Source organism: Rhinichthys klamathensis, unplaced genomic scaffold (genome assembly GCF_029890125.1).
Source record: "Rhinichthys klamathensis goyatoka isolate OS25496 unplaced genomic scaffold, OSU_Roscu_1.1 h1tg000375l_1, whole genome shotgun sequence".
Taxonomy (NCBI): Eukaryota; Metazoa; Chordata; class Actinopteri; order Cypriniformes; family Leuciscidae; genus Rhinichthys; species Rhinichthys klamathensis.
In genome coordinates this window covers 345,182-360,183 of record NW_026606882.1, presented here as the reverse complement: position 1 = coordinate 360,183, position 15,002 = coordinate 345,182, and the positions used below count along the sequence as shown (strand labels likewise).

General features: G+C 38.3%; 1 protein-coding gene across 1 annotated transcript; it reads left to right on the top strand.

The window, feature by feature from the left end:
• Nucleotides 1–4,346: 4,346 nt before the first annotated feature.
• p2ry4 (pyrimidinergic receptor P2Y4) lies at nucleotides 4,347–6,875 on the top strand. Its single transcript, XM_056233671.1, has 2 exons — nucleotides 4,347–4,495; nucleotides 5,007–6,875. Exon 2 carries the CDS (start codon nucleotides 5,009–5,011, stop codon nucleotides 6,101–6,103), a length of 1,095 nt encoding a protein of 364 aa, XP_056089646.1. The 5' UTR covers nucleotides 4,347–4,495; nucleotides 5,007–5,008; the 3' UTR covers nucleotides 6,104–6,875.
• The last annotated feature ends 8,127 nt before the right edge of the window (nucleotides 6,876–15,002 follow it).

Here is a 15,002-nt window from a genome sequence, read left to right as displayed (position 1 = left end):
GTTTTCTGACCATTGAAAGTGTAACCTGATTTTCCACAGAGATTGAATACAAACTGTAAAATTCAGTGTGTACATATCATTGTATTTGCTTTTTATTCTTATCAAACTATGAAACTATTAAGGCAAACTAGCTATACTCTAATTTATGACGTTAACTTGATGTTAAGTGCATTCTTCCACCTCCACAGTCCTATCCTCTTTTTAGACAAGTAGTGCTTTATACTTGCATTTATCTATTTGTAATTTGATCAATTATGTAATATTATCTTTGGATTAGAATGATGGTTTTATAAAGTCACAGAAAAAAGTGATTAAAAGGTGTTTTTGAATCTAAGTCAAATAGTATTCAGTGTCGATATTCATCTTTAAACTTGAACAAATATGGTACAGAAGGTTGTTTGTAGAAACAGGATCTTTGAGGACTATGCTTGCGTTGGGGTAGTAATAATGACTCTCAGACATATCAAAGGGCCTGTTTACACCTGGTCACTTCATGCATTTTCTGTGATCGGATTGTGAAAAGACCGGGTGTAAACGCATTCGAGGTGGATTTAACCCTCATGTTGTGTTCTGGTCATTTTGACCCGGAGAAGATTTGTCACCTTGATACACTTGTGGTGTTCCCGGTCAAAAATGACCAGTCTACAAAAAATAGCTTATAAATCACTTGTTATGCTATGTTATCACCCAATATTGGATTCAATCTAGGGGTCGACCGATATGTGATTTTCAGGGCCTATGCCGATACCGATTATTACAGGTCAAATAGACCGATAACCGATATTTTAAACCGATATATATATATATATATATATATATTATAGCTACACTACCGTTCAAAAGTTTGGGGTCAGTGAGAATTTTATTTTTATTTTTTGGAGGAAAGAAATCAATACTTTTATTTATCAAGGACAGTAAAGACATTTATAATGTTACAAAAGATTCTATTTCAAACAAATGCTGTTCTTTTGAACTTCCTATTCATCAAAGAATCCAAAAAAAAAAAAAAAAACTGTACAACTGACAGACCAACAAGTGTTTCAACATTGATAATAATAATAAATGTTTCTTGAGCATCAAATCCTCATATTATACTGATTTGTGAAGGATCATTTGACACTGAAGACACTGATGATGCTGAAAATTCAGCTTTGATCACAGGAATAAATTACACTTTACTATATATTCACACAGAAAACAGCTGATTTACACTGGAATAATATTTAATACTATAACTGATTTTTGTTGTATTTTTAATCAAATAAGCGCAGCCATGGTTAGCAGAAGAGAATTCTTTTAAAAGTATTTAAAATCGTACCGACCCCAAACTTTTGAACGGTAGTGTATGTCTGGTGTAAAACTGTAAATTAATGTCAAAATTAAGAATAACAAAGGGTTTTGACAAATACTTTCTTTAAATGATTTTAAACATATCTTTGAATCTGAGAACTGTTATTAATAATAATAATAATTACTTGTTGTTCGGGCTCGGTATGCGGCCCGAACCCAGAGTAGGCCTGCCCTACTCCCACCGTATTCCTGACTGTGAAATAAGCCAGGGGTGGTGGAGGGATGCTGGAACTGTCAAGGAATGTTAGGTGAGTTGACAGAGAATATATGCTTCCACTTGTGCTGATAGGGTAGACATTGTTTGGTGACGAGTTGATTGGAATGATTTATTTGAACGTGCTCCTCCCGAACCTTGTTTATAAAACATCATATATTGTAATTTTCTGCTCGTCTGGCACTTTGGAACAACACAGCCTTGTTTCGGCAGCGACTTTCAGCATGTTTTCTAACAACATCATTCTGGATTTCCAGAAATGTGATTTCAAACCACATGGGTGTATTGAAACAGATTTGTAAAAATCGCATTTCATGTGATTTTTTTCCATTCATACTAGCTAAATCTGATATGCACAAAAATCAGATTTGGACTGACAGTCTGAACGTAGCCTATTGCTAAAAAATAAACGTGTGAGAGCGTTACGTTACATGTTATTGCCAGCATATGACGGCGCTACTGCAACACGCATCGCCGCAGATGAGCAGCTGAGTAGGCCTAGCCTATCTTCATCAAGCCAACGCGCAAACTATCACAAATAAAACTGAAAGTAAGTAGCAGACGCTCAACACACAATCATCTTCATTAAAAATAAAGAAACTATAAATGATCTTACAGTGCCGTCGCGCTCTCTCCTCTTGCGGTCTTTGACATTAGCTGATGATCGATAAAATGCAGCTCATAACTGTTGCTTTCGGTGTATTATAGCACGGCACGGGAATTGAAGATCGGATTTATATCCGTTTTGCGAAAACACATTTATGTGATAAAGTGTAAATGGAATCGTTTTGATAAATCAGATAGCTATGTGATCAGTAAAAATGCATTAAGTGAGCAGCTGTAAACAGGCCCCAAAACAATGAGTTTGGATAGTCTGTTGACATCAACATGTCCTAAAAATGTCCATAGACATGTCATAGACAGACAGACAGACAGACAGAGAGAGAGAGAGAGAGAGAGAGAGAGAGAGAGAGCTGGAGAAAGTGCAGCATGAGTTCACATCCTTGTGTGGTCTCTGTTGGAGAATGCATCTGTGAGTCTGGTTATTACGTCATCTTAGCTTATCACAAATACACTCCACTCTTTCCACTCTCTCAAAAAAATTGTCCTTCCAATAGTTTGTGGCTGATCTGGACTCTTTCTATCTATCATGCTTTGTCATGACGCAAATGAAAGTGGGTGGAGAATAGGTGTGTATTCTGCACTAGCTTCCCCGACTTCACCTGTCAGTCATTAGATTATTATGTAGGCCAGAGATGAAGAGTGAATCTTAACTAGCTGTATTTCCGGTGACCAGTTCACATTACTGAGTCATTGTCCCACTCAAATTCCTGTACAATTTTATGCACTTTCTCGTAACTCCCTCTTGGACTAACCATCAGGTCAGCATTGCAAAGGAAGTGGGTCTTACCGTACCAACACCACAAACTAATCTCCCCAGCTTTCACACAGCTGATATATATATATATTGCATGACACGACATAAATTGTATTTTATTATGCTTTTATTACATCCTTGGTGTCAGCAATATAGGCAACAAGGCTACTAGCGCATCCTGATATAAGTCAAATGGATTTGAAAACTATTTAACAATCACAAACTACTCAGTTTATTACTGCAGCCAACATCATAAAGCCATTGTGTGAATATTCAATGTGAACTTTAACTCAGAGAGGCAAAGCAGTCATGCACCCTTATGGCACTCTAACTGATCACTATAGCAGATAAAGGTCTCTCTTGCAGTAACCTTTTGGCCTGTTCATTTAGCTTTCCATACATTTGCTCTTTGATGTTCATGGTAGTCTGCCCTAACTAAACAGTAAAAACAGATCATATTATTTAGTATTTACCATCACATATGTGTAGTCTGATATAAATGTGTGTGTTACTGATTATTTTGAGTGTAGGCCTATATGTTGCTAAAGAATCAGTTCTGGCAAATGAGCATTAGCTTCTGTGATAAAATCTTGCACTTCCAACCACTCATTGGTCAAATAGGAATGTGTTTTAACTTTTTACAAAATATTAAATTTAGTCTACAAAACAAATAGCCTATGCATAAACTCCCCTAGAATGGTTGGGACATTTTTTTTATTTTACTAGATACTGAAAAATACTGTCACTTCTTTGGAATTGTATTACATTATTTAGGGATGTGTGTACACACACTCATTTATGTCACATGGTGCTTGCTAAAAGTGAAATAAAATAAAGGAAGTATCATAAAACCATCTAAAATATCCTGGAATCAAAAGATTAAGAGTGTCAAATGTCTGGAGTTGCTAGTATCTGGTATAAAACGGAAAGACAACAGCACCATGTTTGCTTTGGGTTAAAGTGTCCTATAATTTAGCCTAACATTCAAGGATTTTATCATAAAAACTGGGCTGTATCATTTATGAGAGCCAACATGTTTAAAGGGCATGAGATGAGCTTCGACTGTAAATTACTACTGTCTGTTTGATGGGCAAAGATGGCAGCAACTGATAAGGCGAAGGTATGATACTGTATCCTACTGAGGTGATTTTAAGCTTCACCTCTCAGAAATTAGAAAAAGGGGAGTTCCTCTTTAAAAATCGAAGATTTCTAAAACCAACTTCTTTTAATATTGTGGTCGGTTTCTCGTGGTATTTAGGAAAGGTGATGAGATATTAAGCAAGTCAAACCTGGTGGATTCGTCTCGACTCTCGAAGCGTAGCAGGAAGAAACTAAATTTGGCGCCGATTCCCCGCCCCTCAGCTCACGCGCTCACGGGCTCACCTACTCCAGCGGGACCATATCAACTCGAGCGCTCCCAATCCGATAAGTCTGGATCCGTAAATCTCTTAAACAGGCTGAATGGTTTTAACCATTAGCGTCAAATTATATAAGTTCGTGTTTTGACCTGTGAAGGGAGTGGGACATGTTTACCTTGTTCAGCTGAGTGAACGGTAAGTTTTAGTGTGTGGAAACAGTTCCGCGTGCTCCCCTTTATTCTCTCTGTATTTCTGAAAGATTTACCCATCATGTGCCTTATGTGTACAGTTGTGTCAGTGAGTTTTTGTTTGTTTGTTTTTGTATTTCGTTTTGCGATTTATTATTAAGTGTAATAGGCTATGTCTGAGACGGGGATAGTTTTACAAGATATTATTTCAGTGCTAAACTCTTGAGTTAATATTAGGTTAGTTTTCTTTTTGTTTGGGTATGGTGTTAGACTATTGTTTTTGACCTAAACTCGTGAAAGTGAGTTAAAATGACACTTGTTGTGAGAACAAAAGAGTTTATTCTTTCTTGACACTTTTAGTTCATGTTGATTTTATAGCTTGTGTTTTGACAATGTAAAACAGTGCTTTGAAATCTGTTTTAGATTGCTTTACAATGAAATGTATCATGTGTTTACCTATAATATCTCTTAAGTTTCTAAAATTGCTTTACATATATATATATATTTTATTTTAACAGAAATGAATTCATTCTCAAGGAAAGGTGTCTCAGGGAATTTGTCCCTTCCTTCCACCACACTGATACCAATGTCTTCCAAGGAAGTGAATTTCAGCTGTCTCTTCAATGAGGAGTTCAAGTATATTCTGCTACCTGTATCATACTCACTGGTGTGTTTCCTGGGACTGATACTGAACTCTGTGGCTCTGTGGATGTTTATCACTAAGATGAGGCCCTGGAAACCCAGTACAGTGTATATGTTCCACCTCGCCCTGTCAGATGCACTCTACGTGCTCTCCTTGCCAATGCTCATATACTACTATGCAAACCGCAGCCATTGGCCTTTTGGTGTTTTCCTCTGTAAGATTGTGCGGTTTCTTTTCTATGCCAACTTGTACTGCAGCATCCTTTTTCTCACTTGCATCAGTGTGCACCGCTACCTTGGCATCTGTCATCCCATTCGTACTCTGACTATGGTGAAGCCACGCCATGCCCACATGGTCTGTGGTTTTGTCTGGACGGCAGTGATAGCCTGCTTGGTGCCCAAGCTGATTTTCGTCACCACTTCTCAGAGGGGCAATGACACTTTGTGTCACGACACCAGCCGTCCAGATGAATTTCATAACTATGTTACCTATAACTCTGTGGTAATGGTGCTGCTGTTTATTCTGCCATTTCTGGTCATCATGGTTTGCTACTGTTTAATGGCGTGGGCCCTTTGCCAACCCAGAAAGGGCCTGTCCCAAAGTCAACAGAGTTCATCCCGGAGGAAGTCCATTAAACTTATCATATTGGTGCTGGTTGTGTTTGCAATCTGTTTTGTACCCTTCCACATCACTCGTTCCCTCTACTACGCCTACCGTATTCTAGACGCAGATTGCAAGTCCCTTAATATCGTCAACTTTGCTTACAAAATCACTCGCCCTCTTGCCAGCATGAACAGCTGTTTGGACCCCATCCTCTACTTCCTGGCAGGGGATCTCTACCGCTCTAAACTTATAAGAGTTTTCACTAGGCAGACGCCGAACACTCGTTCTACAGCGTATGTACATGAAAACAACATTGGACTGACCTTTAAGAACCCAGATGCCCAAGCCAGCAATGAGTCGAGACTCTAGACCCACATACCCAGACATTTTGGGTAATAATTTAAAAAGCTGTTCTGAAAGACTGCCTCAAATTGTAGAATGTGTTCTGTCAAAATCCATGTCTGCTAAGTCACACGTATACCCAGAAGAATTCAGAACAGTCTCGTTGTAAACACTACAGCGTAGATAAAAGTGAAGGAGTCTCTTTGGAGAAAGGATGTGGTTTGCTTCCTTTGTGCACTCCTAAGGTTTTTTCCATTCGGTATGATTGCTGGTAATGTATTTAAGAGAAACTTCAGCTCATAAAAGCACTGATGGCCAATCACTCCTATGGTTACTTGTAATGTTGAAGTTTCTCACTGTTGTTCAAGGACAGAACTTGGCAGTGTTGGGAATCTGTCAACACTGAAAACAAAACCCACTCTTTATCCCAGAGATGGACTCTGGCCTTTGACTGTTACTACAGAAATGCCAGCACAAAGCCTTTTGTGTGTTCTGTTATGTCTGAAGGTCCTATGGTAGGAAATAAAGGTGCTGTTAAAATGTCATTTATTTGAATTAACCCGAGAGGTTGGAAGCCTTTTGAGGCACTTTTAGTGAAAAGGTGAATGGTTGTGGGGGAGGCTGAACGTCAAGCTGCAGTTGTGCAGATATCCCCTCTTGGCCTGCTTCATTCCTCGTACAGCTGTTTTTGTCCTTTGGTGGAGAAGATCTACAGCTGTGTTGTACATGTGTTTGTGTGTATTTGTGAGTAATTGCATAGCAGGGCTGAGTGAAGAAAATAAAAAGATGGAAGAAATCAGATCCGTTTTGGCGTAGTGAGAGTACCACCCCCCTCCCCGGATATAACCTCTGTGGGAATGTTTGTGAGTTTGTGCATTTGATTATTTCATGTTTAGTGTTGTAAATATTTAGTGACATTTATCTGGTTACGGTATTTGTTTAATTTCAAATTGCATTTACATAATGTGTTTTGTATTTACATTGAAGTGACTGAGTTTTCCTAGCATATTCCGTCCATTTTATATGCCCCTCTCTCATACAAAAAAACAAAACAAAACAATGACTAAAATAAAATAAATCAAAAGGAGAGACTATACCACATTTTTGTGAAAAACTTGTTTACATAATAAAATAATCTATTTTATTTAGAACATGCTACAAATGTGTTGTAAAGCTGATCATTTATGTTGTCTTCTGTGTGCTTTTTTATACAGCAAAACAGTTCCCACTTTAACATTTTTTTTTAACTGTGTATTGAAATGCAAATTTCTTTTGTATTTATATCCAACCATATATTCTTTACAGTAGAAAATTGTGTGTGCCATTTAAGGACACTGCACAAAAGTTATAATTGCAATAGTTATAATTGCATATATTTTTTTCTATTTAAAATTGATTTGAAAAGTGAATACTATTTATGCTTGGAACAATTAAAAAGGACATTGATGTAATTTTGATGTTGTCATTATTTAATCATGTTTTTTTTGTATTTGATATTGTGAAGGAGGAGGGTTGGTCTTGGGGCTCTCAGGGAAAAGCTTCATTTTTTTCTTTTGGTCAGTAGAGGTCCCCAGAGCTGTTTTTAATGAGTGCATGCATGGACTTCATATCCTTAAGATCTCTGTCCAATGACTTTGACTATGATAAATAGACCTGTTGGCTGCTGCTTTTGCTGTGGGGTTGTTGAGGTCATGAATAGTTTAATATGCAAAGCACATGGAGAGTTCATGCCCCCCTTCTTTTCTTGCACTACAATCCCTGAATATACGGAAATAAATGAAATCAAATAAGCCAAAGCCAATGTACACAATACATGTATATAATTAAGGAAAATTGGCAAAAATGATGACTGTGGCCTAAGTTTAGTCTTATGGGTCTCTGTTTAAAATGGGGGGAAATTCTAAACCATTGTAAATCGCTGTGAAAAATACAATTAAATCCAAACAAACAAGTGTTTGAGTGTTGTCAATTGCAAGTTTTGTTTTTGAACTGCTAAGCCTGCTTCTTTGTAGTAAATATCTCTAAAGTGTAGTGATATGTTTTTGTTAAAGAGGATGGGTGATATTCTAAGACTAATATTCATTTCTCTCTAGTAGTCCTAATCTTCCCTCCCCTCCCCCTTCACGGTCTCAACTGTTTCATCCTCTCATTCTTTTGCAGGGCCCAAGGACATGGGGTTAGGATCACTGCAATAAAATACTCATAAAAGACATTGAACAAGAAAAAAATATATAACTGCCGGAGAAGCATGATTTTTCCCCATCAGTTCTTGCAATAAGTAACCTTTATGTGTCTTGTTTGTGCTGTGCACAGAGGTAAATGAGAGAGGTAAACCACATAGTCTAAAGAGAATTGATCTCTGTGGTCACAGAAGCATGTTCTGTGTTCTATGACAATAATAAGGTGTTCATATTCTATGAAACAACAATACAAAAAATTGTGTGTCTGTGATTAAATATATATATATAGAGAGAGAGATTCCTGTAAACCCTGGCCTGCAGTTCATGCTTGTGTTTCTTTTAGGAAGAGATGACCTATGATCCTTAGGCAGCCAATCTTGTCTATCTAAAAGGTATGGTGAAAACAACATACACATTTCTCTATAAATGACTGTGTGAGTTAATTGCCTTTTATTTTTTACATTCCCACATATGTTGCTTTATTGTATATAAAGCAACATATAAAATATATATGCAGTCAACAACATTTAAACAAAAACATTACAAATCATTTAAAAAATGTTCATGTTAGCATTAACACTCGAGGAGGAGTTATGGTTGTGCTTTCCAGTCACACAGACATTCTGTTTCTGCCTACTGAACCGTACTTTTTATAAGCAAACTGATCAACTTGGGATGCATGATGACTTTACTTTCACAGTCTCTCTGCTCTGTTGTTTGTCTCATTCGAGAATAAACGAATGATTTCAAGGATGTGGACAAGGACTGGGATGCTGAGAGTGAAGAGGAAGAGTGACATAAAGAGGAAAGAAGTTCATTACCCAGCTGAATAGGAGGCAAATGGCTTTTATAGTCACCATGGGAACAGGGCTTTCTGTCCCTGACAAACATATAATAAGGTACTTCACCGGCCTAAACACAATTATTGCATGCTAAAAAGGGAAATATTGCTTTCCAATGTAGTAGGTGGTAGATATTGATTCACATGGTTGTTTGAGCAGACCTTCAGTGTAAATGTTTAATTTGCCTCTTTATTCAGATTTTGGCCACATAAACATTTCCACAAGACACTTTTCTTAATCCTATTACCAAGTTGACATCAGAGACAAAGCAGTGAATGAAGGGAAAATCTATAAGAGCAATTGTTTAAACGTTCATTCAAGGCTAAAACCAAACAACCATATAATGTGAAACAAATGTGAAATTCACAATATCTCTTCCTTGCCATGCGTTTATGCTCTCAGAAAAATCATTGATTTTGCTGTCAGGAGTTCAATTATCACACAAAATGCAAAGCCATCAGCAATAAGTATATATGTATATACTTGCTTGATTACATAATGATAAATGTGAATGTAGAATGCTTTTATCTAGGGTTTATAAAAAGATTCCAGAAATAAAAGATTTTTAGAACATAAAACAAGTACTTATTAAAATATTTTCATTTATTAATTTACAAGTGCATGAAACAATCTATATGATTTTAACACTATAAAATATTGGAAGTGTTTTAAAGAAATCACAGTATTTAAAAAAAAAAAAATTTAAAGTGCCTACTCTGTAATGAGTGATAAATTGTTAATAAAATCTTAGCCCTTATTCTTTCAGAGGGTTACTGATCAATCTGCTCCGGTACAGCAGGGATGCAGGAGGCTTACGGCAGCGCTCGAGGCCCGTCTGCATGTGGCTGATGATCACACACATAGCGCTGGGAGCTATGTGTTAGGGTTACTGGGGATTAACGCAGCCCAAATCAGCTGGGCCACCCCAACGTAGGCAAATTGTTTTAAACCCCATTACAGCAGCCACAGTATTTCCTTCTTATCAAGCCCCCTGCAGCTTCTCATTAATATTCCAGATATATGGCCGTGCACTCTGTATCATTGTCTATTAATGAGACAGATAATCATTCATTCAATTATTAGACCGTCAGCCCACGGCCGTGCCCACCGGGTTAGCCTTGTTTCTCAGTCGCTGGGCAGGCTGGAACAGAGGGGTGCTAGTCAGGAGGTGAGGTTGATAGCAGGGATTACACCATATTAAAGCCTTTAATAAGACAAACAGCTCAGGAGGGTTAATGCAGAGAAGGTTTTGGGAGACCAGATATCTGGCTTGTGTTTTTTTTTTATGTGGAGGCCCAGCGTGCTTACGGCAAGAAACTTTTGAACAAGAAAAATGTTTCTGAGTAAACAGGAACAGCCAGCACTTTTTAACTAATGATGATGTGACTTGTGCATTGATGTGTAGTTCAATGAATCCTTTCTCATCTGAAGGTTGACCCTGACCTCTGTTGGTCAGAAGCTGCTGAGAGATCAAGTGCATTGTTGATTCCTGCTGAGCACCAAGATCTGTTCTTCTGCTGTGAGGGCAACCACCTGGGCCACGACAAACTACTGAGGACAGTGATAAGCGTCCGTTAATTGACATACACACAAGTAAGTATACATCAGAGCAACCAGCAAGTCTGCTCACTCTCCTTGAATGAACTTCACTGCTGTTTGCACCAAGCTTTTGCTGTTAGTGTAAGACGGTCTGACGCGGTCCGAGAGGGTCAAATGAGAATGTGGAAAAGATAGGAGGTGAAATGTTAACAAAATCATAGAAAATCCTGAGCTAGATAAATTCCTGCATTTTAAATGAACAGAGGCAGCCGCGGCAGTGGGAGAGCTTTGTCGCCGGCCCATTTTCTCGGCACAAGGCGCGCAGTCCCGGGGTCAGCAAAGTTACGAAAGTAATTAAAGCGGCTTGATTCACCGCCTGCTGCAGAGAAAAGAAAGCAAGCTGTCATTCTGATTTAGAAAAATAAATTACAATTTTAATAAAGGGGTGTGGGATGGGGGTGCTATGCTGTCTGGGAGCTTGCTTGCTTGCTTAGATGGGGAAAGGTAACAGGAGGGGGTGGTCTAAGGGTTTCTAGCTGCCTACTTATCAATAGTTGCAATTTTTTGAAACCACATCGGTATTACATTGCGGAAGCACAAGTGCCCTTAAAAAAGAAAACCCGGAGAACATTAACATACTGATTTCATGCGCGTGGCAAAGGGTCTGTGCCAATATCAGAGAGGACTCAGCACTCCTATTGTCTGCTAGAACTCTGGTCTTCTCTGATATGAAAATTCAATTATATTATAACTAGATCTCGCGCTGCGTTTTGACAGTCAAGGGTAGCATTTTGCCAGCTGCATCAGTGTGGGGGACCAGAGGGTCCTGATAGCGCTGAGGCAGCCTTTCAGACATTGACATGTTTTCGGGGGACAAGATTACTTAAATGTGTCGCATTTAAGGAAGGAGAGTTAATCTAATGCATTGCCATTATCTCTCTCAGGTAATTCCAGTACCACCCCCAATCTGCGTGTTTACGCGCATACACATCCTCTCATATTCCCAATTACACTACACTGCCATCAGATTCTTCGCAGTCTCTCTGCTCAGCACAATGCATGTTTATTTATTTTTTATCTAGTCATTGCCTGTAAATAAACAGGAAGTTTTGGCTGACGGGAATCGTTTTCTCAGTGGCAAGCAGTTTTTAGGTGACAGCTTTCATGGGTCTCTGAGAACTCAAGTTATTCAGTCTGAATGCCTTGAGAAGTGAGTTAAGTTGTCATTGAATTGCTTACATTCATTAATTCTTTCACACAAGAGGAGCAGAGTGTGGAACTGTACCTTGTTAAAATGTATTGAGATTTTAAAATATATTGCTTCCCTCATTTAACTAATCCCTACTGAGAAGGATTCTTCAGAATATGTAAATCTCAAAAAGTGACTTTAAAGAGCAAAACTCTGAACTTTTTACAATTCCTTTGCAGCAAATGCTTTCACTGCTGACTATAGGAAGACGAATCATGTTTGTATGTTTATCAGTGTAATGTTTTTTCTTATCCCCTTGTCATTGGAAATGAGATAAGATGTTGTTATAGTGTTCCAGGAAACAGCTAAGACTAGTCTTACAACTTGTAGATTGGACAAAAAATGTAGATTGGTCTAATTTGATACTAGAAAGTTAGACTGATTGCCCCTTGACTCAACACTACTTGGTCATATTAGTAGTTAAGACACATAAGGGCTTAATATAAGGGCTACGTTTATGCAACCGTCCCCAGGTCAGCTTAAGGCTTTAAAGAGATTGTTCCCCTAAAAACATATTTTGTCATTACAACAGAAGTCAGTAGGGTCTAGTGTCATTTTGGCCCCTATACAAACTTCAATTGCATGGACAAAAACAGTCAAAATATTCTACAAAATATCTTCTGTGGCTTCACAGAAGAAAGAAAGAAAAACAAGTTGAGGATGGGTAAATTAATTTTCATTTTTGGGTTACTCTCCCTTAAGATGTGATGGTTATGTTTGAAAGTATGAGTTTTAGAGGGATAGATGAAGTCATGGATGGATGGATGGGGAGAGAGAGAAAGAGAGAGAGAGAGAGAGATCGCAAAGTGAATTAGAGAATATTTTGGAGTGTAAATATTCCAGAAATCTTGGAGTTTCTTTCTTTCACTGGACTTCAGTCCTCATTGTGTGTGTGGTTCTATGTCAGAGAGGCCAAGACACAGGAAACGCCCCCCTCTTCAGCCCACAGCCCTGAGACCTGAGAGTGGACCCCCCATTAACCCAGCACACAGCACACACATACCTGCCTCCCCTCATTAGGCTGTGTTGAAGTACATGCTCTCCTAAAAGGAGAATAGAAACCCTAATTAGTATTCTCTGCAGGGCCACAACCATTAGCACTTAATTAGCACAGAGAGCACCCCTCTTTCCGGGTGTGGGGTGGGAAGTGGGGGTTATGTTGAGTACAATATTTCTGCATATTCGCTGTATGCCTTGGCCATAAAGAGTTTTTGGTTTTGCACGTTTGCTTGTATTTGTATGCACATTTCTGCTCAGTGCCGTATTTCAGTGGTTTGGTTGCATATAGTCTGTTGACTAAAACGGTTGCCTTTTCTTTCAGTGGCCTGAAGATAATATAACCATTAAGGATTGTGTTCTAAAACTATGCAATGAATGTAATTGAGTCAGTGACTCTTATTTTTTTGGTCTTATCTATTCATTTATTTGAAAATATAATAAAAAGCCATTTATAGATACAATTCGAATACACCTGTTCTAAGATTTTAATTTCAGTATTTTTATCTTTTTTTTATATCAGGGTGTTACAACTATCAGAAAACAAAACAAAAATTATATACAATCTGGTTATTCTTAAAAATCTATTTTGCCATGATCTTTAAAAATTTTTTTTTTTTACTATATTAAATATTTGAAAACTCAAGTGGTCCGACCATCATACAAGGGAAAAAAACATCATGATACAGGAAATATCCAACGCATTCTCACAGCGACAATGATCCCTGCAGACCCTCATGACTGTTTCCAGGTCAATAAGTCTCCTAAAATATCAACTCATTTGACCCTTTTTTTATTTATGAATGAATCATTCATAATATTTTATATGAATATTTGATATGTAGTGCACAGAGTATGCTGGGGATTAGTTTGTGGTATTTTATTCTCCTTTCCTGTTCCACCTTCAACTTCTTTTAGTCCTCGACTCAGCCCAGGGCCGGTGCCACCTTTCACTTCCTGAAACTTTAGAGGCGGAAAGCCATCATTTGACAATTTGGCCTGAATGGGGCGGCCAGCAGATTGAATGTCGTTTTCCCACCAGGCTTCTCCATCCAGTGCAGCATGGAGGGGGTTGGACGAGTAGGATTGGGTGTAATGTGCAGAGTAAAATAAGCTCTTTGATGGCAGTTAATGGTTTGAGATGAGTGCCACTGACGTATATTTCCAGGAAGATCTCTCTTTCTCCCTGCAGCTTGCTCTCTCTTTCCCTACACCCCTGTAAGATCAGACTGGGCCGGCCTCTGCTGTCAAGGCTGTAATTTGCCCCTGATCAATGTAATTATGCAATTCTAGTGGCCTCCTCCCGCTCAGATGGCCAGTTTTCCAGGTGACTAATCCCATACTTTAAACCCTTGGAAATCACACAGAATGGATGCGGAGCACACCTCACAGCAGTCCAAATGAACTTACTTGATTATAGCATAATTACTGGAAAACAAATGTGCAATGTAAGTGGCAGCAGTTAAATTCTCTATTTTTATATTGTGTAACAATGTAATCTTAGTGAAACAAAACTGCCCCCTGTGGCATGTATGGTAATGATGTGCTTAACAGCCGCCTGTGGTCAGTAGGGTGTGAATGCGTTGATGGCCCTTAGATGGGGCTAAGGGTGGGGTCATGGTAGTAGTGTTTTTAAAAAAATCTTTTTTCTAATTAAATGAATGATGTCTCTTTGGATAGACAACACAAATACAACAGAAATTCTTTACCTCACACATACATAATTATGCAGTCAAATTAATCTATGAGAATTCCCTCTGTTTATGTAAGCCTTCTATTGCCCCATGTTGCATATTGACAGATGGGTTGTGAGGGCTGTGTTAAATGTCTTTATTAATCTATGCCTGTCATTTTGACAAAGATGGAAATAAAACACCATTTACAGCCAGGAGCCATCAAGACGATCAGAAAAACAATTAAAGGCTGTAATGGATGAGCACAGAAAGGTCATCATTTATATAGCAAGTTAGGAACACGTTTGCATTGCTTTGAATTGGTACTGTTGTGTTGTGTTTGCAACTAACTTTAAAAAAAAAAAGATTAATCGTTCAATTATTTCTTAGATTAAAACCCATGTAACAAGCCCCAGTCCTGCAGCAACCCTGAGCAATAACATTCTG

Excerpts from the sequence above, each read along its gene's own strand:
- p2ry4 (XM_056233671.1), top strand. The coding sequence starts at position 5,009 with ATGAATTCATTCTCAAGGAAAGGTGTCTCAGGGAATTTGTCCCTTCCT.